Source organism: Electrona antarctica (assembly GCF_951216825.1).
Source record: "Electrona antarctica genome assembly, chromosome: 13".
Classification (NCBI taxonomy): domain Eukaryota; kingdom Metazoa; phylum Chordata; class Actinopteri; order Myctophiformes; family Myctophidae; genus Electrona; species Electrona antarctica.
Genome location: NC_136794.1, coordinates 3,952,392 through 3,975,257, shown reverse-complemented (window position 1 = coordinate 3,975,257; position 22,866 = coordinate 3,952,392). Strand labels below are relative to the sequence as shown.

Here is a 22,866-nt window from a genome sequence, read left to right as displayed (position 1 = left end):
AACCCCCGTTTTTGGGCGGAGTAGAATGCGGTTCTTTGCTGCGCATTAGGATTCGAATGAGCCTTCACACCTGCCAAACGAAGCGAACTTTCGGACAATGCGCAGCAGGATTCGTTTTAATCGCAGTAAAGCTTTCTGGTGTGAATGTCACCTTAGTCTCATAATAATAATAATAATAATAAAACTTTATTTATATAGCACTTTTTTAAACAAAGTTACAAAGTGCTTTGAACAGTCAGACAACAATAACAGAATACATCACAGGCGCAAAAGAAATAACAATAGAATAGAAAATGCAAAATAACAAACACAGATACAAATCAGGGAGATGCAAAGGCTATTCTATAAAAATGGGTCTTTAGGAGGGTTTTAAAATGTGTTAGACTGGGTTAGTCTCAGCTCCTCTGGTAGGCTATTCCAGAGCCTTGGGGCCTTAACCACAAAAGCCCGATCCCTTTTAGTGACCAGTTTAGCCTTATGGGTCACCTTCAGTAGACCCTGACCCGATGACCTTAAGGTACGTGGCTCATCTCTATGTCATGAACATTTCATAATGAAATTCTAGAAAACCCTATAGCCTGTTCAAGTTGCGCAAATAAAATAAATAAGTTGTGTAACGTCACAATGTGTCAGTTTTATAGTAAAGTCAAAAACTGGAAGAATGTCAGGAAATTGATTGAAAGGGGTGTTTCTGTTGACAACACAGGATGGGCTCACTGTATCTCAACGCTAAATGGAGAGCAGTGTTGTTTTTGGCAGCAAATTTCTATTTTAGTCTCTTGAAACGTTTTCATTTAGTTTTAGTCACATTTTAGTCACCTGGAATGTTTTAGTGTTCTATTAGCCTAGTTTTAGTCGACTAAATCCACAGTTGATTTAGTCGACTAAAATGTATTTTGGCGGGCCTTGATGCAGTCGTAATGGCTGATTTTACACTTGCTGAAAATAGCCGATCTACAAGCCCACAACGCGTCGCAGCGCGACGCGTGTAAAATGACTTATACTGGATATTTTGTCCACTAGTCCCTTCCTAACATTTTAGTTTAGTTTTTATCAGTATATTTAGTCTTAGTTTTAGTCATCATGGCTTAGTTTTCCTCAGTGGAAAAAGGTGGTCGACAAACATTTTTCGTCATAGTTTTACTCGACGAAAACAACACTGATGGAGAGCCGTCCTCTCTTTTTAACTCAAAAGGTAAAAGGTAAAATGAGGAGAGGGGGGATAAAAATAAATGTACTTTATTTAGAAAAGTTAAAATAAGCCAACATGTTTCGACTTGCAAGGGCAAGTACTTGCAAGTACTTGCCCTGACTCTGTTTGAGTCGAAACATGTTGGCTTATTTTAACTTTTCTAAATAAAGTACATCTATTTTTATCCACCCTCTCCTCATTTTTTAACCTTTTTGAGTGCTCGGATCGCCACCTTTTTCTTTAGTATTCCAGTTCCACTGATCCTTGAAGCACCAGCCCCTACTTTACTTTATTATTTCTTTGCATCTCCACCGAACACCTGGTTGATTTTCTTTTTGTCGCTATAAATGGTTGAGTTTTTGGGATATCATTTTCAACAAATGGCTCATCCTGCCTCCATTGTCGTGGAATTTGCACATCATCTTGTTCATTGTGTCCATGTGCTTCATGTGCCACGACGCAGTGTCGGTCAGAATGAGTTCAAAATGTATCGAGAGGACAGCTCCTTGAGATGTAGCATCTCATTTATTTATTTTCTTAATGATTTTTTTTTGCGGCTTTCGCCTTTATTTTATTTTTTATAGAGGGACAGGCAGTATAGGCTGACAGGAAATGCCGGGGGAGTGACATGCAGTAAAAGGCCGTCGGGATCGGGAGTCGAACCCGCGGCACACCGCCAGACTCGGGCTACCGGCCAAGGTGCCTGGACCGCTGAGCCACTGCCCAGGCCTATAGCATCTCATTTTAGACGGGGGTCCTACAGTATATACAATACACATTATGTAAAACATTACATACAATACAAATACACACTACAAACATGTACAGATAGCTTTGCAGACCCTCTCCCACCTATACAAGCCTAACCCATTCTGGGTGGGAACCCCTTTTGGTGTTTTAACTAAGCATTATGTTATACTTTAGCTATTGAAAAATAGCAGATCTACAAGCTCGTAGCGCGCCACCGAGTGGCGCGCTACGAGCTTGTAAGTCTGCTATTTTTGAAAAATCATAAAAATGCGGCACAAATCTTTGAATATATATTCTTTCAGAAGACTTTTTTTTTTATTTTGACGTCGGGCCTAAACGGGCTAAAGTCACCTACATGGAAACCCTCCCTGTCCGCCTCCCCTCCCCTCCCTCCTCCCCTCCCCTCCCTCCTCCCCTCCTCCCCTCCCCTCCTCCCCGGGGGTCGCGGCAGCAGCGGTTGGGCTTTGAGCACACGCGGCGGGGCCCCCCGTGTGCCGCCACGCGTGTCTACCCAGCCACTCAGCCAGTTAGCAGACGACGACAAAGGAACCAAAAGGAAATGCGTGACGATGCTTTTGCTAAGTTGCTGTGCCTGTGTGCCGTGTGTGTGTGTGCCGTGTACGTGCGTACGCGCGTGCGTGTGTGTGTGTGTGCATGCTAGCCCCCTGCCCCCCCGGTCAGCGACCTTGGTCAAAGGGGGTTCAGGTGTTAATGGCCGCTGATGCGTCTAATCACCGCTCCCCTGGGTCCTTCAGTGGTGGCTGGCTGGACCAGACCCACAAGTCCCTCGAGGGGGGCTGGTGGGTGGGTGGGTGGGTGGAGGAGGAGGAGGGGGACAAGAAGAGATGGATGAAAGTCTGGGGAGGGAAAAGGAAGCAATTTGTGAGACTGTGAGACGGACAGTATAGGAGGAAGAGCAACGCAGGGAAGCCTGCGATCATAATGCTATCCCTGCACCTCCTCTTGCTATTCTCCAGATAACCGTCAGTGTGGCGTGCACAGACATTGTAGAGGGGCAGGTGCTCAAGTGAAAAAAAGGGCACCTTGTGCAGCGCGTGGAAACGGCCTTAATAGTGTGAGATTTATAGATTTTGGGGCCTAAATAATATATTAGAAGCTTTTTTTATCAAGAATTGATACGTGCGCGCGTACATGCATACACAAACAAACACATACACTGTACAAATATATATATATTTTTTTTAAAGGGCACATTTGTCCAGAGGGAAAGGGGCAGGGGGTGCTCTAGCACCCCCTAGTGTCTATCTGTGCACGCCACTGATAACTGTTTATTTCACCCTTTCTCTCTCCCCCTACCTTCCGCTCCCTCCTCTCTCTGTCCCCCTCTGTGTTTGCCTCCTTCCCCCTTTCATCCCTTCCCTCGTCCCCCCTTTCCCCATCCGTCCTCTCTCTCTCTCTCTCTCTCTCTCTCTCTCTCTCTCTCTCTCTCTCTCTCTCTCTCTCTCTCTCTCTCTCTCTCTCTCTCTCTCCCTCCCTCCTCCTCTCCAGCTGCAGTGCAGAGAGCCCGGCCGATGAGACCCCCGTCAGGGTGTCAGGTGACCGGGAAGGAGGAGGAGGAGGAGGAGGAGGAGGCTCTGACATCACCGCCCCCCCCACGACCCACTGTCAATCCTCGCCCGTCTCCATGGCAACCGCGGCGGCGGCAGCAGCGGCCTGCGGAGCGACAGAGGAGGAGGAGGAGGCGAGCGACGAGACGGCCGCAGGAGGAGAGGAGCCAGCGGAATGCGTAAGGACCCTCTCTCTCTCTCTCTCTCTCTCTCTCTTTCTGCCTATTATCCCATTCAGTACGGGAACCCCTTTTGGTGTTTTAAGCATTATGTTATACTTTAGCTATTGAAAAATAGCACTCGGTGCCGCACTATGATCTTGTAGGTCTGCTATTTTTGAAAAAGCGTGAAAATGTAGTGCAAATCTTTGAATATATATTCTTTCAGAGCGAACGTTTTTAACTCAAATCTTTGCTTCTGGGGGGGTCCCTGGAACAACATATTTTCAGATTTTTACATTTACATATAATCTTGGGGGTCCTTGACATGAAAATGTTTGAGAATGACTGACATAGAAGAAACATAGGGATTTAGAAGGCATTTGTAGAATTGTCCTCAGGTCTAAATGGGTTATTTCAATAGTTGCCCTTGCCTTTGTCTGTGTGTGTGTGTGTGTGTGTGTGTGTGTGTGCTCGCGTGCACGCACGTGCATGCGTCTCGCTCACCGTCTTTTCCGTCGTTGCCGCGACGCCGGCAGAGATGTATACTGTATGAGGAGTACAGGGTATCATTACCATTCAAGGATGGTTGAGGCAAGGGGACTGCGACACACACACACACACTCACGCGCGTGCGCATGCACACACACACACACACAAACACATAGGGACACACACTCATGCAGGGATTGGTGGTGGTGGTGAGAGTCTGACAGGGACGACCGTTGCGGCGCTCTGCACCGCCCCCCCCCCCCCCCCCACCCCCCCCCCAAAAAAGAACGCGACGATGCGGTGAAGCAGGATTAAGTCTCCCCCCCCCCTCCCCGGTCGACCGACGGCCGCTGGTAACTCGCATCTTCATTTCATTGCTCTCTCCGTCCGTCCGTCCGCCGTATGCATGCCTCTGTTTTGCACTAGCCTTTTAGCCCGTTGCTAATGTTGTGTGTGTGTGTGTTCCTCTCGGTTGGGTCTGGGGGCTGCCTGTCACACCAGCCATAATGTCTCTCACTCCCCGCTTCGCTCTCTGCAAGGGGGTGAGAGCATGTATGATTGTTGACTGGGTGTGGGGGTTGGGGGGGAGGGGGTGCTTTGCTGTATTGCGGTCGTCATGTGTAAAAGTCAGGAGGGTGGCGGCACATAGGTGACAAATGTCACAGTTCAACGACTATGGTTGGCGTTGGTGGTGTCATTGCAACCGGCGACCTTTCACGATGGAGAATGATTCCACGCGGCGTATAGGGCTGCATGGACGATATATTGATATTTTATGATCGATATCGTGATTTAAGAGACTATATAGATATCATTTGGGATTTTGGGATATCGTAATAACTGTGATGTGGCGTAAGTGATGTCTTTTTCCTGCTTTAATCACTTAATCCATTCTGGACGGGAACCCCTTTTGGTGTTTTAAAGCATTATGTTATACTTTAGCTATTGAAAAATAGCAGATCTACAAGCTTGTAGGTCTGCTATTTTTGAAAAATCGTGAAAATGTGGCACAAATTTGGAATATATATTCTTTCAGAGCGAACGTTTTTAACTCAATTCATTGCTTCTGGGGGGGTCCCTGGAACAACATGTTTTCAGATGGGGGTCGGTGGCCAAATATATATATTTTTGTGGTCCTTGACATGAAATATTTTGAAAACCACTGATATAGAAACATAGGTTTTTCAGCAAACTGTCATGATTTAGAAGACATTTTTAAAAAAAAATGACGTCAGGCCTAAATGGGTTAAATCCATATTTTATATATTTTTTAAAATGTAAAAAAAATATATATAGCAAAAAATAGCCGATCTACAAGCTCCCAGCACGTCGCACTGCGACGCGTTTGTTGTGACACCAACTATTCTCTGACATCGACTATATTGTGGCCTGTGTAGTGTACAGTATGTGTCCTAGCTGCGCGTCCGCTTCGTCATGCGGTGTTGTGAAAATGTACACCCTTTCCTAAGTCCTCTAGCCCATGTTGACCTGAGACCAGATTCTAAAAATGTCTTCTACATCCTGACAGTTTTCTGAAAAAGCTATGTTTCTATGTCTGTCGTTCTTCGATTTTTCAAAAATAGCAGACCTACAAGCTCGTAGCGCGCCACTCGGTGGCGCGCTATGAGCTTGTAGATCTGCTATTTTTCAATGGCTAAAGCATAACATAATGCTAACACCAAAAGGGGTTAGCATTATGCGCAGCTAAAGCGTGTTGTTGTTGTTCAAGGAATCGTCAGCATCAAGGGGTGGAGGGGGGGGGGGGGGGGGGTGGCGAGGGAGGGTGGTCATAGAATCAATCATGTGAACGTCAATATCGTTAGAGATTTGGTGATAGAGGCCACCAGACCTGTATCTATACAAAGGTGTCGTGTGTCATATAGCGAGGACCTTTGAACTTTCACCCCATGGGGTCCAATCCCAAGGGTCTTGTGGCCCCTACAGACTGTAGGAGTTTTTTTTAACCCATTTGCTCAACCATTTTCATGTCAAGGACCCACAGAATTATCTGTATTTGGCCGCGGACCCCCATCTGAAAATATGTTGTTCCAGGGACCTCCCCCTGGAAGCAAAGATTTGAGTTAAAAACGTTCGCTCTGAAAGAATATATATTCAAAGATTTGCGCCATATTTTCAAGATTTTTCAAAAATAGCAGACCTACAAGTTACAAGTACAAGCTATGAGCTTGTAGATCTGCTATTTCTCAACAGCTAAAGCATAACATAATGCTTAAAACACCAAAAGGGGTTCCCGCCCAAAGCATTCAGTGATTTGGAGGAAAAAAAACCCGGTCCTCCCCGGTAACAAGATATGCACATGCACACGCTCTACAGTGGGGGGGGGGAGACGACGACGACACACACACAACAGGCCAACAGCACGCGCACCACCAAGGCCCGCCCCCGCTCGATCCTGAATGGAGGAAGGCCCCCTCTATGCTGATTGGATGAAGGGCTTTCTCACCCACCACCAAAGCCGAAACTAGGGCAACGTTATTCAAGTGAAATGTGTAACAGCAATATTGGGCTAATAGCTATACCAATTATGTACGACACAGGGATTTACCCAAGGAATGAAGGTTATATATATTATTACATCTGATCATCTATCAATACAGTTGACAGACAGACAGACAGACAGACAGACAGACAGACAGACAGACAGACAGACAGACAGACAGACAGACAGACAGTGAGCACAGCTGTCCTGTGCTCTCATTGGCTGTAATACAGGCCTTCTCGGGATGCGGTTGCAACCCAGTTCAATGAGTTCATACTGTATGACGTCCAGTCGGCGAGAGAGCCAAATATCAAACCTGCTAGATATTCAGAAACGCCGACAGCTTATATCGGAGCAAATATCGTGCCGTACTTACTGTGTACGAGCCATTTAGCAGAGAGGGCAGGAGGATTGTTGTGAAGGATGAGAGACATCCTTGGATCTAGCACGACGTTTTGCTGTGTGTGCCAGAGAATTCCTCTGCTTATACAGCACCTTGAAAGACACATTGCTGCTGCAAGTTGTTTTTCTCTCTCTTATCTCTCTCTGGGGAGACCTTTTGTTCTATATATCTTGGAGACTGAGCTGTTTCATTAGATGTGTAATTGTCCAGACCATACGCCACATTACGTTTGAGTGCTTCAGTCTGACAGTTTGTCCCCGGCATATCGTCGGCGCTGAATGCCCTGATCTGATATATCAGGGATATCCTGGCTGTGTTTATCTCATTTTGGGCGGGAACCACCTTTTGGTGTTTTAAGCATTCTGTTCTACTTTAGCTATTGAAAAATAGCAGATCTACAAGCTCATAGCGCGCCACCGAGTGGCGCGCTACGAGCTTGTAGGTCTGCTATTTTTTGAAAAGTCGTGAAAATGTGCCGCAAATCTTTGAATATATATTTCAGAGCGAACATTTTTAACTAAAATATTGGCTTCTGGGGGGGGGGTCCCTGGAAGTACATATTTTGAGAAGGGGGTCCGTGGCCCAAATAGAGATAATTCTGGGGGTCCTTGACATGAAAAAGGTTGAGCACCACTGACACAGAAACATGGGTTTTTCAGAAAAAAATTAGGATTTAGAAGCCTTTTTTTTTCATCGACCTCAGTCCAAAATGGGTTATTATGCAATCGCATTAGGAATCTGAACGAGGTTCCGCCGTCGATGCAACGCCGTATTACGCTCCCCTACGATAGCGTTGCTTTAAAGGAGCATTCAGTGATTTGGGTGATTTGAAAAAAAACCCGGTCCACCCGGTAACAAGATGTGCACATGCACACGCTCTACAGTGGGGGGAAGTACAACAGACCAACAGCACGTGCACCAATGCCCGCCCCACTCGATCATGATTGGAGGAAGGCCCCTCTCATCCTGATTGGATGAAGGCTTTGCCACCCAAAGCCCAAACCGAAACTAGGGTTTTTTGACCCCAGGGGCTCACTGGGGACAGGGAGGAACTCCTTATATGGTCAGCACACTTTATAGTAGGGAGGATTATCCAAAAAATAAGAAAAAATAAGAATTTTAATTAAGTGAAATCACTGAATATACCTTTAACATGTTCTATCCAATTTAGACCCGAGAGGCTTTTTCATAAATCCTAACGGTTTTATGAAAAATCACACCCGTGTGAACTGAGTGGTGTAAGGTCTTATATAGCCTGATCAGCTGTGGTCTGACGTAATGTCTGACGTAATGAAATCACACCCGTGTGAACTGGGTGACCATAGCAACCATGCTCATTTTTTGCGAACAGACAGACAGACTAACAAAGCCAGTTGTAGGAGTGGTTTACACCACTCAAAAAGCTATGTTTCTATGTCAGTAGTTCTCAACCTTGTTCATATCAAGGAACCCCCAGAATTATCTGTATTGGCCGTGGACCACCATCTGAAAATATGTTGTTCCAGGGACCCCCCCCCCCCCCCCCAGAAGCAAAGATGAGTTAAAAACGTTTTTGCTGTGAATGAATATACATTCAAAGCTTTGCACTCATTTTCACGATTAAAAAAAAAATAGCAGATCTACAAGCTCAGATCTACAAGCTTGTAGATCTGCTATTTTTGCAATAGCTAAAATATAACAACATGTTTAAAAACACCAAAAGGGGTTCCCGTCCTGAATGGGGTTAACAGAAACTATCAGAAAATACCGTTCCCACCGTTTTCCCCCCTCGTTCTCTTTTAACATACGTTGCTATAGCAACAACAGGTGGATCGCCTGATTTGACGCTTTTTTTTTTAACGTTTATGTTCGTTCAATCACGCAGCAGCACCCTGGGCTGGGCTGCAGGCGCTCCAGCTCGGACGCGGCCTATGAGCTGGCGAGGACGGCGAGGAGCCAGCGCGAGTGCCGCCTCCGGCCCCACTACAGCGACCCCATGCCGGCCGACGCTGCCAAGCGCAAGCAGCTGGAGATGAAGATCGCTGCAGCCGCCCGGCTCCACAGCCAGCGCAGGGACAGAGAGCGAGACCGAGACCGAGACAGCGGTGAGTATTTATATATAAACACCTCGCCAGGCCACGGGATGACCTTTTCACTTTTATGTGCATTACGGCTCATAATCTGTTCAAAATGCGATATTCGGGGCTTGATTAGAGCTTAATTTGACTTAGATGTGCCACAAATCCATGTCGTCTTCAGTAGCTATAAGAGTGCAGGGTCACTCCCCGAAAATAGCTGATCTACAAGGTCAAGATCTCAAGCTTGTAGATCCGCTGCTTTGGATATCTTTGGTCAAAAGTGCCCTTTTAGGGAATTTCAGCCCCATTCTCTGCACGTCCCTGAATCTCAAAGTGGTTGGTGTGCGATGACGGGGTCATGTTATGTCAGTGGCATTGTGCGGCGGCAGGGATAACATGGTTCACATAGTTTCGGCGTCATGGCTTCGTATAAGAATGCAACGTGAGGAATGTTAAGGATTTCTGAATAAGTTATCATATATAACTCTTCATGTATGTGTGCTTCTGTATTAGTGCGACCAGTTGGCAGTTTAAAGTAAGCTTGGTGTTTAGTGACCTGTGACATCGCCTCTAACTTCGGCTGCCGAGTTTGCTACCATGTGTTCCTGTCAATACAAATCATCATCATTTTTTTTCGACCGCGGGCGAGATCATGGATTTCACAATGCCACGCCAGACTTTCTGGTCCTTCACTGCCATCCCCAGTTCCTGCTTACTGATGCATGTGAGATATACTTTATTGTCCCACGAGGGGACATTTGTCTTGGGCAAAAGTGCAGTAGTAAATGACGCTTTTTAAAACAGACAGACAATACACAGTAGACAATACACAATAGCCAGTGGCGTGCACAGATAGACACTAGGGGGTGCTAGAGCACCCCCTGCCCTTTTGGCAATGTGCCCTTTTGGAAAAAAAACAAAAAAACTTTTTTTTCAAAAATAGCAGACCTACAAGCTCGTAGCGCGCCACTCGGTGGCGCGCTATGAGCTTGTAGATCTGCTATTTTTCAATAGCTAAAGCATAACATAATGCTAACACCAAAAGGGGTTCCCGCCCAAAATGGGTTAAGGCAACCGACGGTTCCACGCGCTGCACAAGGTGCCCTTTTTTAACTTGAGCACCTGCCCCTCTAAATGTCTGTGCACGCCACTGACAATAGCAGCAATATACAAGTACAGTATCACAAGAGTATCACAAGATCAGTGCAAAATTGCAATCAGAGGAGGTATATAAATATAAAGCACTAGAGTATTCACAGTTTATAGTATCACAGGTATAAGTGCATTATAAGTGCATGTGTCCCTATAGCGATGACATCAGGGAACGACAGTTTTCTACCTCTGGTCTGCTTTGACGCAGGATTCCAGAGAAGAAGGGAAGATATATAACCTCATTGTCAGCTCTGTAGCAGTGGCCGGCAAACTGTGTTCTTCTTCTGGATCGGACTAGTGAAGAAACACGGGGAAGGTTTGCCGTATATACAGATGGTGAGATAGATAGATGAGATAGATATAGAAAAGATAGATGGTGAGAGAGATATAGACAGAGCAGATGGTGGATAGATACACGAATAGAATAGAACCATGCAGAGAGTGTTGTAAAATGGGCTTTTCAGATGTATAGGGGTTGGTTTGGTCAATAGTTCCAAGACGGACAGAAGTCCCTTGAGAGAGTCTTTGTTCCTGAGGTTATGCTAGCAGAGTTCTGAATATCCACCACAGATATTTTGTGTCTCAGTGCCGACTCTAGGCCGGCGCACACACACACGCACAGCACACACTTGTGCGTGGGGCACCACTTCCGAGAGGGCACCAAAATGCAGCAAGTCGATAACTGATAACGATAATAACTAATTATAGAATACTGGAATTTTCTCCGCCGCGGCGCCGCCTAGATAACGAGTCACTCACAGCCTGCGTGTGTCCTCGAGTTGCATGCGTGCCCATTATGGGTCTGCTCTGAGCCCCTCCTTCCTAGCCTGGCATGCCCAGACTGATATCACTGCATAGATATAGATATAGGTAGTGTGGAACCTGCATTTCACAAGGGGCTTCATTTAAAAACATTTCTCTGATGATATGCCTGCCCACATATTTGTATACTGGTTCCCTGATTGGTCCCTCACACTACTTCGGAGGGTGTGAGATCCAATCACAACAGAGCGGTGCCAGACCAAATCTGCTGAGGGCAAAAAAAGAAATAATAATAATAATTCCCACACTGGCAGATCCGTCTGGTTTCCAGGCTACCTCCTTCCCCGGCCGGTCTCGCAGTGCCAAAACCAAGTGGCGAAAGTAGCCGATCTGCATGAATGAACCGCGTCGCAGACACGTACGTGTCGCTCTCGTGTATGCATTTATTTTTTTGCAGATCACTATTAGTGACGCATAAGAGAAAATACTAAACTTTGGTAATATGAACTATGTTTACACACTATCAAATGACATTGATGCAGAATATATATATATATATATATATATATATTATACAAGCAGAAAACCAAGGTTGTTTCGTTATATGCTGTCCAGCTCCTTTTGGTCAACCCTGGTTCGTTTTTAAATGTAAAATAAATCAAATTGGACAAATTGGACCTCCTCCTCATCTTGTACAATAACTTTCATGATGCTGTAATAATCCTTCCATGGAGAAGTGCCTCTAGCCTGCCCCCCCCCAAAAAAAACCCATATCTGTCTCCCTATTGCACGCAGGAGGGGGTGAATCACCATGATTGCGTGCGAAATCTAAATGGCAAGAATTCAGCATGCAGCAAAAACAAAGCCTGGCATTTTATACAATCTGCCCCACTTAATACTGAGATTAATTATTAACCCATGTTGGGCGGGAACCCCTTTTGGTGTTAGCATTAATGTTATGCTTTAGCTATTGAAAAATAGCAGATCTACAAGCTCGTAGCGCGCCACCGAGTGGCGCGCTACGAGCTTGTAGGTCTGCTATTTTTTTTTAAATCGAAGAACGACTGACATAGAAACATAGCTTTTTCAGAAAACTGTCAGGATGTAGAAGACATTTTTAGAATCTGATCTCAGGTCAGATTCACACTCAAAGCTGTGTCTACTTTTTGAGCGCCTCCCTTTAGGCAACTATTGACGTGAATATTTTAGCCTTTGGTCTCCTTTCGATTCCTGTACTAATACCCTGAGCTTCACTCACAAAGGAAGGTGTTTGGTCCAGTCTTGTGTCACTCAATAAGGTGTGATAATGATTGACCTTATTGCATAAAAAGCCGTGTCCCTCTTGGCAGGTTCAGCATCTGTCTATGCATTGTTTAGCCAACATTTATATAAGGGCAGTGGCTCACGTATAGAGCGGGAATCGGAAGGTTTCCCTCAACCGTGACATCTGCTGGCAAATTGTTATGTCATACAGTATATGGGATTTGTGGACTGTTACATCACAGTCCACATGCCATGCAGGCAAATCAGAGCACGTTTGAGCCTAATTATTCATGAAACCCCAGGGTGCAATTAACACATTTTGTGCCCAAGATGTCTGTGGACGTCCTTGGTATTACCGCACGTGCATAGCCCAAGACGTCTGTGGACGTCTTAAAATATATATATATATATATATATATATATATATTTTTTTATTATTATTAAAGTTTGTGTTTTCGCCATTGAGAATGCATTTGGCGTTTAAATTAAATAACTCAGAAACTATAAAACATTTCAAAGTAAAAAGTTCCAGCATGTGTCTCCACAGTCAGCTGAATTATAAAAAATGTGAATGGATTTTCTAGGTGAAAGTGATTTTGGGCAGTTTTGCGTGGGCTCTCAATTTAACTTAAGTTCAATTTAAATTGTGTGTAAAATTCTCAATGTTCATTTAAAAATCACAGCGTGTGAAGTGAGGGGCGGCGCTCTCATCATCATACATCATCATCTCAATCACAAATTTTGCATCCTCACTTGTCTTCAATGTTCGTGTTTACACAAACCCGGAAAGCTGGGCACGGGAGGGGCTATAGCGCCGCTCAAAAATCACACTTGTGTGAAGTGAGGGGTGCTCTTATGATCATACATCACCATACACATTCCGTGCTGAGCCAATCAAATCATTTCCGTGATAGACATAGACACCCACAAGCTGTTGCCAGACCTACCAGAGAGGCGCGGCCGTTTTCTGCTGTCTGTCGGCGTCTTTTCCGGGTTTTTTTAGACAGCTGGTGGATGGAAAAGAAGCTCCACCCACGCGGGGGCAAGCGTTTCCGGGGAATCTGTCCGTCGCGGCAGTCAGCCGCGTGGGTGGAGCTTATTTTCCATCCACCAGCTGTCTAAAAACGGAAAGAGATGCCGGCAGACAGCAGAAAACGGCCGCGCCTGTCTGCTCAGGTCTGGAAACGCTGACACACAGACACACAAGATTGGGCAAAAAAAAGGCCCTCATCGGCCTGGGCCATGGCTCAATGGTCCAGGCACCTTGGCTGGTAATCCAGTCTGGCACTGTGCCGCGGGTTCGACTCCCGATCCCGACGGCCTTTACTGCATGTCTTCCCCCCCCCATCTCTCTCCCCATTTCCTGTCAGCCTACTGTCTGTCCCTCCATAAAACATATAAAATAAAGGCGAAAGCCACAAAAACTATCATCAAATATAAGGATTTTACTGTGGTGTGGTGTGGTGTATGTGTATGTGTATGTGTATGTGTATGTGTATGTGTATGTGTATGTGTATGTGTCTGTGGGTGTGTGTGTGTGCGTGCGTGCGTGCGTGCGTGCGTGCGTGCGTGCGTGCGTGCGTGCGTGCTGGTGCTCGCACACAAGGAAGCTTATAAAAACAGACAGGACAGATAAGAACGTGGCAGGTTTAAAGAAAGATAAGAGGACACGACGAGAACAAATTATCTACGAGAACAAATTGATAAGAACTCTGTCCCTGTGTTTCTCCAATCGTTCCACAGCTCCCGCCGCGGTGCGCGGCCGCTCGGAGCCGCGGGGCGAGGAGCGCCAGGGGGGCGGTCTGAGCGCGGCGACGCGCTCGGGGCAGCAGCAGCACCGCTGGAGCACCGTCAGCAGCCTGAGCGCCGACAGCGGCGTGGTGGGGCTCAGCGACGAGCGCGAGGAGGACGACTGCGGCGAGCCCCGACGAAACCACCATCACCACCACAACCACCACCACCGGCGCAGCCGCGGTGGGGTCGACGTGGAGCGGGCGGACAGCGGCATCGGGCCAGGCCTGGGCCTGGGGGGCGGCCCCCGCGGCTGGAAGCGGCCGTCCGCCTCGCTCCGGGCCTGGGAGGCCCAGCGGCCCTGTCCCGACTGTGGCCAGAGGGACCTCGGAGGAGGTATATATACTTTGTAGTATATGGGCTAGATCTTGCGCCACCCCTTAACCCTTATCCCTAAACTTATTTGCCATTTTTTTTACTATTTTAAAAAACCTTTTCAAATAGTTCAAATAGCTGATCTACAAGTTCACAATGTCTCGATGTAGATCGGCTAGTTGAACTATTTATAATGATTTTCAAAATAGTAAAAAATGGCAAATAAGTTTAGGGATAAGGGATAAGGGTGGCGCAAGATGGAGCCTATAGTATAGTATAGTTCATATGTATAGTTTCATTATATAGATAATAGATATTCCACTGTTACGTTCTTAGCTTACACATGTTTCATGATAACTACTTTTTTTATGTATGTGATGTATTGCCATGCTTTTTGTTATGTTCTTGCTTATTGTAAGTCGCTCTGGGAACCCCTTTTGGTGTTTTAACTAAGCATCATGTTACACTTTAGCTATTGAAAAATAGCAGATCTACAAGCTCATAGCTTGTAGGTCTGCTATTTTGGAAAAATCGTGAAAATGTGGCACAAATCTTTGAAAATATATTCTTTCAGAAGACTTTTTTTTTATTTCGACGTCAGGCCTAAATGGGCCTAAATGGGCGTCTGCTAAATGCCTTAAATTGTAAAATGTGTAAATTAAGGAGGAGGAGGAGCCTCCCGGGAGCTGCGGAACGGCGAGGGGGTCAGCAGCATGTGCGAGCGCTGCTCCAAGCTGCGCACCGAGCGCAAGGAGGCCATCCTGGAGTTCCTCAACACGGAGTCGAGCTATGGCGAGGACCTCCGCATCATCCGGGAGGAGTTCTACTGCCCCATGCAGAGCGCCGGCCTGCTGACCGCCGAGCACCTGACCGTGGTGTTCGGCAACGTCCAGGAGCTCATCGAGGTCAACGAGCGCTTCACCGAGCACCTGCAGGACAGCATCGACCAGGCCTTTGACCAGGTGACGCACGCACGCACTCACACGTATACTGTGGACGCACGCATCATGAACATGAATGAATCATTCATTAGTTTCTCCGTAGTCTCTACCATAATAATAATAACTAGAAAAGTCGCATTTTTTGAAAAATTGCAAAGTGTGGTTGCTGCAGTCGCTTACATAGGCCCCTCCCACTAATATTGTCAGCCAATTACAATGTCACGTTACCCCTGTGATCATGCGTAAGTAAGTCGAAGGGGATATATCCCCTAAAAATCATGTTTTTGCAACAAACGGTTATATTTTTCGCTACAACCTCTGTCCAATTTTCCTTGACTCCTTCTCTTGACTCTCTTGAAAAGTAATTTGAAATTTTCTATAACGCTTGAATCGTTTGGTCTTCTGCCCCTGCAAGGCAAATTAGGCATTATGTAGGAAAATAGGCAGACAATTTAAAATATGAAAAAGCTACTACTGTGGAAGGGTTATCATATATCACTTATATTGATCATATAAACAATTTAATATACCGTAGGTATGGTTTTGCCCACTCAATTCATAATTAAACGTTCCGATTTTGGAGCTCTGGCTCATATGAACTATAAAAACTGGTTCTGAACTGAATTGGTTCCCGACCGGTGGAAAGGAGGTCACTGTGTACTACTACTACTATGTTTTCTCTCCAGCGTGAATACGGAGGTGTCTCCTCAATCTAGACGAGTCACTGAAACTCCTGTCACACTGTTTACAGTGGTAGGGTTTTTCTCCTGCATGTGTGGATCCGCCGGTGTCTGCTTAAGACCACACGAGTCGATGAAACTCTTGTCACGTTGTTGACAGTTGTGAGGTTTTCCCCCAGTGTGGGTGCGTGCGGTGGTTAAGAGCATCTTAATATGCTGAAATTCCTGCCACACCGTCAACAGCGGTAGGGTTTCTCTCCAGTGTGGAACACGCTGGTGTGACTTCATGGTGAAACAGACTGAGTGAAACTCTTGTCACACTGTTGCAGTGTTGTTTTTGGCAGCAAATTTCTATTTTAGTTTCAGTCATAGTCTTTTGAATAGTTTACATTTAGTTTTAGTCACATTTTAGTCACCTGGAATGTCTTAGTGTTAGTCTAGTTTTAGTCAACCTAAATATCACAAGATTTTAGTCGACTAAATCTACAGTTGATTTAGTCGACGCGTTGTGAGCTTGTAGATCTGCTATTTTCAGCATGCAACCAAGTGTAAAATGACTTATACTAGGATCTCTTGTCCACTAGTCCCTTCCTAACATTTTAGTCTAGTTTTTATTTGTTGACGAAATTGTCATTATATTTAGTCTTAGTTTTAGTCATCATACAGTAGCTTGGATTTCATCTAGTTTTCATTTAGTTAGTCAGTGAAAAAAGGTAGTCGACGAAAAATGTTTGTCTTAGTTTTAGTCGACTTCAGGTGACCTGACTGACCGAAACTCTTGTCACATAGTTACTGTAGTTTACAGACGTGTAACTTTATCTCCCGTGTAAGTCGGCCAACGTGCCTTTACTTCTCCTGGTGGAATAATGAAAGTCTTAGTGAACTGCTGAGCTCTTGTAAGACCCTCAGCTCATCTGGGTCTTCTTGTTTCAGTCTGGTTACAGAGTTGGTTATTTGCCGACAGGGTATTTGTGCTGACGGGGGTGCTAATGGTATCTGTGCTTCCCTCCACATATCTCCAGACCATACTACCTCGCTCACACTCAGACAAAGTGGAAGTCTTATAGTATTAGTAGTTTCACATCTTAAAAGCTGGCCAGAGAGCTTTGAGAGCAGAGAGCAGAGATTTGCAATAATATACTATATATATTCTTTCAGAGCGAACATTTTTAACTCAAATCTTTGCTTCTGTGGGGGCGGTCCCTGGAACAACATATTTTCAGATTGGGATCGGAGGCCAAATACATATAATTTTTGGGGGTCCTTGACATGAAATAGTTTGAGAACCACTGACATAGAAACATGGGGTTTTCCAGAAAACTGTCAGGATTTAGAAGACATTTGTAGAATCGTCCTCGGGTCTAAATGGGTTAAATACATTACACACATGGATAGGTGTGTAAATACATTGATACTAGTAAATACACTGATTTCAGTTCTGACATGTAAGGTCAATGATAGACAGGTATCTGAAGATTCTGAATCTGAATGATCCAACTGGAAGTAGTACGTAGGTGAGAACAGGACAGGACAAACTCCCGTTGTGTGCCGTGTGTGAAAGGGCATTAACGTCTGGAGAATCTGTTCAGATTTCATGAAAAAACGACTCTCAAGTATCAACAATCATATTCTGTTTATTTGGTATTGCCTGGTTGGTTTCCGTGCTCAGTCCTCTCTTCTTGGCAAATCTTTAAATGTGAGTTTTTTTTTCCCCCATCACATACATCTCTTGTTCCAGTGTTGTTGGGGGATCTACTTTATACCATAACCATGCAACGGTTTACTAGCTGCCAGTAACACTTTAACCAGGTATCCATTTTGTGACACTTCCAGAATGTCCATGTTTCCTCTACATGCCATTAGACCCTGATAGGGGGCCAAGACTACTTTGTCTGCATACTCACACACATGCACGCACATACACACACACACATTTTATTGCGTTTTTACGAGTGTCTGTTGTGCTGAGTGTGCGTGGTGGCTGACCAACACACTGAGCCCTGCTCTTGCTTTGCTTCGCCTCCGCAGGGAGACGAGGACCTGCTGACGGTGTACATTGGAGAGATCTTCCTGGAGTTTGTCAACATGCTTCCTGCCTTCCAGACCTACTGCCTGCAACAGTCCACCTCAGTCAACATGCTCAACACCCTGGAGAAGGAGAAAGAGCTTCTCAGGTACACACACACACATAACCAGTGGTGGAAAGTAACTAAGTACTTTTACTTAAGTACTGTACTTAAGTACAATTTTGAGGTATTTGTACTTTACTTGAGTATTTCCAATTTCCAGTACTTTTACTTCTACTCTGCTACGTCTCAGAGCCAAAATTTGTACTTTTACTTCCACTACAATTATTTGAAAACTTTAGTTACTAGTGGCACTACTTTGGCGCGTCAACGTGGGTGCAACAAGACATATCACACCGCAGGGACAACGCTAAAACCGCCTTGACCCTTTGGTGTGGTCAGGGCTTTTTTTTTCCCTCTATAATTTTTTATCCCACGATTTTGTAACCCATTTTTCACCCCTGTGTCAATTATCTAATGTGATCCTGGGCTCTACACACCCTCCGCCAACCTAGTCCCCATATATGGGGGACATGGGGAGAGCAACGGACTTGAACTCATGCTTCCTTCATGCCTGAGTGTCCAAGTTGCTCCTTTACACCTTACAGGGGGGAGTTTCCCTGGTTTGGACGTAGCGCGTGGAAGGAACACGTTATTCCAACCAGTTCCTTTCCCCTCCATCAGGCGCCCCGGCTGGCCAGGGGGAGGCAGTTTAGAGACCAGGATTACTGCATGTTTTTTGTGAGGGTACCTACCTCCCCTAGGGGACACGGGGAGAACATGCAAACTCCACACAGAAGGGTGGTTAGAGCTTTAGTCGACTACCAATCTCTTAGTAGATTAGTCGATGTATTTTATATTTTTTGCATGATTTGACTTAGAGATTGGCCTAATTTGTTATATTAATTAACAAATAGTTAAAAATAGGTTATTTATCATGATTTATCGTGAGAAGCCAAGCAACATTATGTTAAATCAGACATTAAGAACCCCCCCAGTTAGTTTTCCCCAAGTGCCAAATGATGTCTAGGGTGACATGCTGAGTAGCCTGGGGTCCACCTATGCTTTCTATGGCATAGGCAGCTCCCTGGCGGGATCCGCCGGGAGAATCTAGATGCAGCTGCGCGACATGAGACTAATTAACACATTATGTGCCCTTTTAATCTTTCAAAATGGCGAGGGCGCCCACTTTTTAGACACACTTTTTGACAATTTTTTTTTTTTAAACCCAAGAAGTCCACAGACGTCCTGGGCACTACATGCGGTAATTCCTAGGACGTCTGTGGCTGTCTTGGGCACAAAATGTGTTAATTAGAGAGAGAGAGTGTGTGTGTGCGTCAATTTAACAAAGGTGCAGACGATCAGAAATCAGCAGAGAGTGATCGACGTTTGCGCTACTGTATGCCGAATTGAAGAGGACTCGGTCCCCAGACTTTTTTTTTTCTCCCTGGAAATAAAAACGTCTGGGTTTCCGAGGCTACATGCTGAGTGGCACGAAAATGTTATTTTATTAGTTAGAATACATGTAGAAGACCTATTTGACAGTTGCAGAAACATAATTGCCTTGATGCATTAACGAGCATCAACGAGCTTGACACAGGCGCGCGCGCGCGCGCGCGCGCACACGCGCACACACACACACACACACACACACACACACACAGTAAAGTACTGGCGGACAGAATGGGAAGAGGAGAACACACCAAATGAATAGTTTCCACATTAATTATGTATTATTTCACTCGACCGCAACTGATCTGTTATAAATCAAAAAGTAATCTTTTATTACCCAATTCCGCCTGTTTCCGAGGATAACCACATGTAGGGAGGGTCCAGTGATATAATCAAACCACTCATCTTTACATCATGCAGCTCAACCAACTTGGTCTGAAGTAACTGCTATAACCTTAATTGAACTTATATTTTTGCTATATTTTAGCCATTAACCCATTTTGGGCGGGAACCCCTTTTGCTGTTTTAAAGCATTATGTTATACTTTAGCTATTGAAAAATAGCAGATCTACAAGATCATAGCGCGGCACCGAATGCCGCACTATGAACTTGTAGGTCTGCTATTATTGAAAAATCGTGAAAATGTGCCTCAAATCTTTGAATATATATTCTTTCAGAGTTTCAGTTTTTAACTCAAATCTTTGCTTCTGGGGGGTCCCTGGAACAACATATTTTCAGATGGGGGGCGGAGGAATATTACATATCATTTTTGGGGTCCTTGACATGAAATATTGAGCACCACTGATACACCACTGATTTCAGAAAACTGTCAGGATTTTTAAGACATTTTTTAAACTTCGACGTCCAGGCCTAAATGGGTTAAGCAGTGTATAATATCTGCAAACAGAAATGTACTGTATGTACTGCTGCACAATGTGTCTGATGTAGTAGCTATACTTTGTGCTATTAAACCATGTTGAGAGCTTCATTTAAATGTTAGTGTAAGGGTTTTGTGGGTGATGAATGGTATGGGTTTTCAGTCGGGCACACATCACAGACTCATTTAATTAGGTCTTTATCACCTCCTGAAACCTGAAACGGTGTTTATTTAAATAGTTTACTTCCATTTAACTTTCAGGATTCTTGGTTTTTATTTCTTGGGTATAATTTAAAGTCCCTTTGGGAGCTGTGTTTCTTCAGGGCTGCTGTGCTATGTAATTCCTAATGGAAGAGACAGGAGGCTATCATTAATTCAGAACAGGATCTAATTTGAGAACAGAGCTGAAATCATTGCTATTTTTAAGCCCCAGACACAGCCCTGTTACTGAGGCTGCTGTTCCCGTTAATCAACGCAGAGTTTTATTTCCCAAGACGCACAAATTGTAAGCATGGTTTCAGTCAGGAACAACTCATGAATGGAATATAGATATGTTTATTGGAATATAAAATGAGCAATATATTTATTATGGTGGTTTCGCCGATGAATTGGATTCTGCTTTTTAGGCTCATATCCATAAAACTAAGACGAAAAATGTTCGTCGACTACCTTTTTTCACTAACGGAAACGAAATGGAAACTAAATGAAAACTAAGCTATGAGGACTAAAACTAAAGACTAAATATACTGACAATTTCGTCAACAAATAGAAATAGAAATGTTAGGAAGGGACTAGTGGACAAGAGATCCAGTATAAGTCGTTTTACACTTGGTTGCATGCTGAAAATAGCAGATCTACAAACTCACAACACGTCGGAGCGCGACGCGTTGTGAGCTTGTAGATCGGCTATTTTCAGCAAGTGTAAAAATCAGCCATTACGACGGCATCAAGGCCCGCCAAAATGCATACAAACACTGAAACGTTCCAGGTGACTAAAATGTGACTAAAACTAAGTTTGAAACAAAGTTTCATTCCATAGACTATGACTAAACTAAAAATCGAAATTTGCTGCCAAAATCAACACTGCTCATATCTCTCTCTCTTGTCTCCAACATCTCTCTCTCTTCTCTCTCTCGTCTCCAACATCTCTCTCTCTTCTCTCTCTCGTCTCCAACATCTCTCTCCACCGTGTAGAATCTTCCTGGACGCGTCGCAGAACGACAACACGGCGCTGCGCCGCATGAACCTGCGCTCCTTCCTCATGGCGCCGCTCCAGCGCGTCACCAAGTACCCGCTCCTGCTCAGCCGCATCAGCAAGGCCACCACCGAGTGCCACCCTGACCACGGGCGGCTGCGCGAGGCCAAGAGCCGCGTGGAGTCCCACCTGGAGCACATCAACATGAAGACCAAGCAGGAGGGCGGCGGCGGCGGCGGGGGGGGGACGGGGACCGGCGGCGGCGGCGTCACCACCTGGTCCCTCCGATCGTTCCGCCGCGACAGCCGGAAGAACCGGGAGGTCATCAACATCGAGATGAGGGAGGTGTCCATGAAGACGGTGGGCTGGGCGAGGGAGAACACGCGCTTCGTCATGGAGGGCGCCCTGCAGCTGTCGCAGCCGGCCGACGGGCAGTGGGTGAAGAAGGGCAGCAAGGCGCTCAAGTTCCAGAACGTCCAGAGTCTGCTCATGGTGAGGACACAGCGGGGAGGGACGACGACCGGGGAAGGTGGTCCCGAACTCGGGAACATCATGGGCGATCAGGGGGACAGAGGCGGGGGGACGGGGGAGACCGTCTGGGACGGCGTCCTGGTCCTCATCAAGGACAAGAGCAGCGGGAAGTTCACGGTGCTGCGGGAGCCCATCCGCCTGGGGAACTGCGTGGTGTCCGCCGAGCCCGACTGCGAGGACACGTTCGAGGTCCTGGACATCCGGCGGGAGTCCTTCGTCTTCCGGGCCACCGACAAGTCGCGCACGCAGCAGTGGTTCCGTCAGATCAAGAGGTACGCCCGCGACCTGGGCCCCTGGAGGAAACGACGCAACGCCCTGCCCAACATCATGATCAACACCAACCAGACCCGATCCTGAGACTCGGGACATCTCTCCTCTCTCTCTCTCTCTCTCTCTCTGATTGGATACGCCCGCTGTAAAATAACCCATTACTACTGCAAAATACAACTGGCAACACGAAGCATTTCTGACTGAAATCAGGACTGAAAGAGGCTGGTATGACTGGGTCGTAATACAATTATAGCACTTTTTTTCATTTTTTTTTTCATTTTTTTCTTTACAAAACTAGAAGTGCTCCATAAATGTCACATACATGTTGTATGGAGATATAGTTTTAAGCTGACTTGAAAAGCTATCGGCCACTTGGGACAACCAAAAAAACATTGACCTGGGTTGGGTAGCTATGCCAGCCTTGATTGTAAAAGACTGTCTCGAATAAAAG

General features: G+C 45.6%; 1 protein-coding gene across 1 annotated transcript in view; it reads left to right on the top strand.

The window, feature by feature from the left end:
* Positions 1–22,502, top strand: part of arhgef49 (Rho guanine nucleotide exchange factor 49) — a gene marked incomplete at both ends in the record, with an annotated part of 34,200 nt that extends 11,698 nt beyond the window's left edge. The window contains 6 exons of the mRNA XM_079518679.1: positions 3,452–3,689; positions 8,928–9,147; positions 14,041–14,424; positions 15,067–15,365; positions 18,053–18,198; positions 21,614–22,502. Coding sequence (XP_079374805.1) covers positions 3,452–3,689; positions 8,928–9,147; positions 14,041–14,424; positions 15,067–15,365; positions 18,053–18,198; positions 21,614–22,502 — 2,176 coding nt within the window. The remainder of the gene's footprint in view (positions 1–3,451; positions 3,690–8,927; positions 9,148–14,040; positions 14,425–15,066; positions 15,366–18,052; positions 18,199–21,613) is intronic.
* Positions 22,503–22,866: the final 364 nt, after the last annotated feature.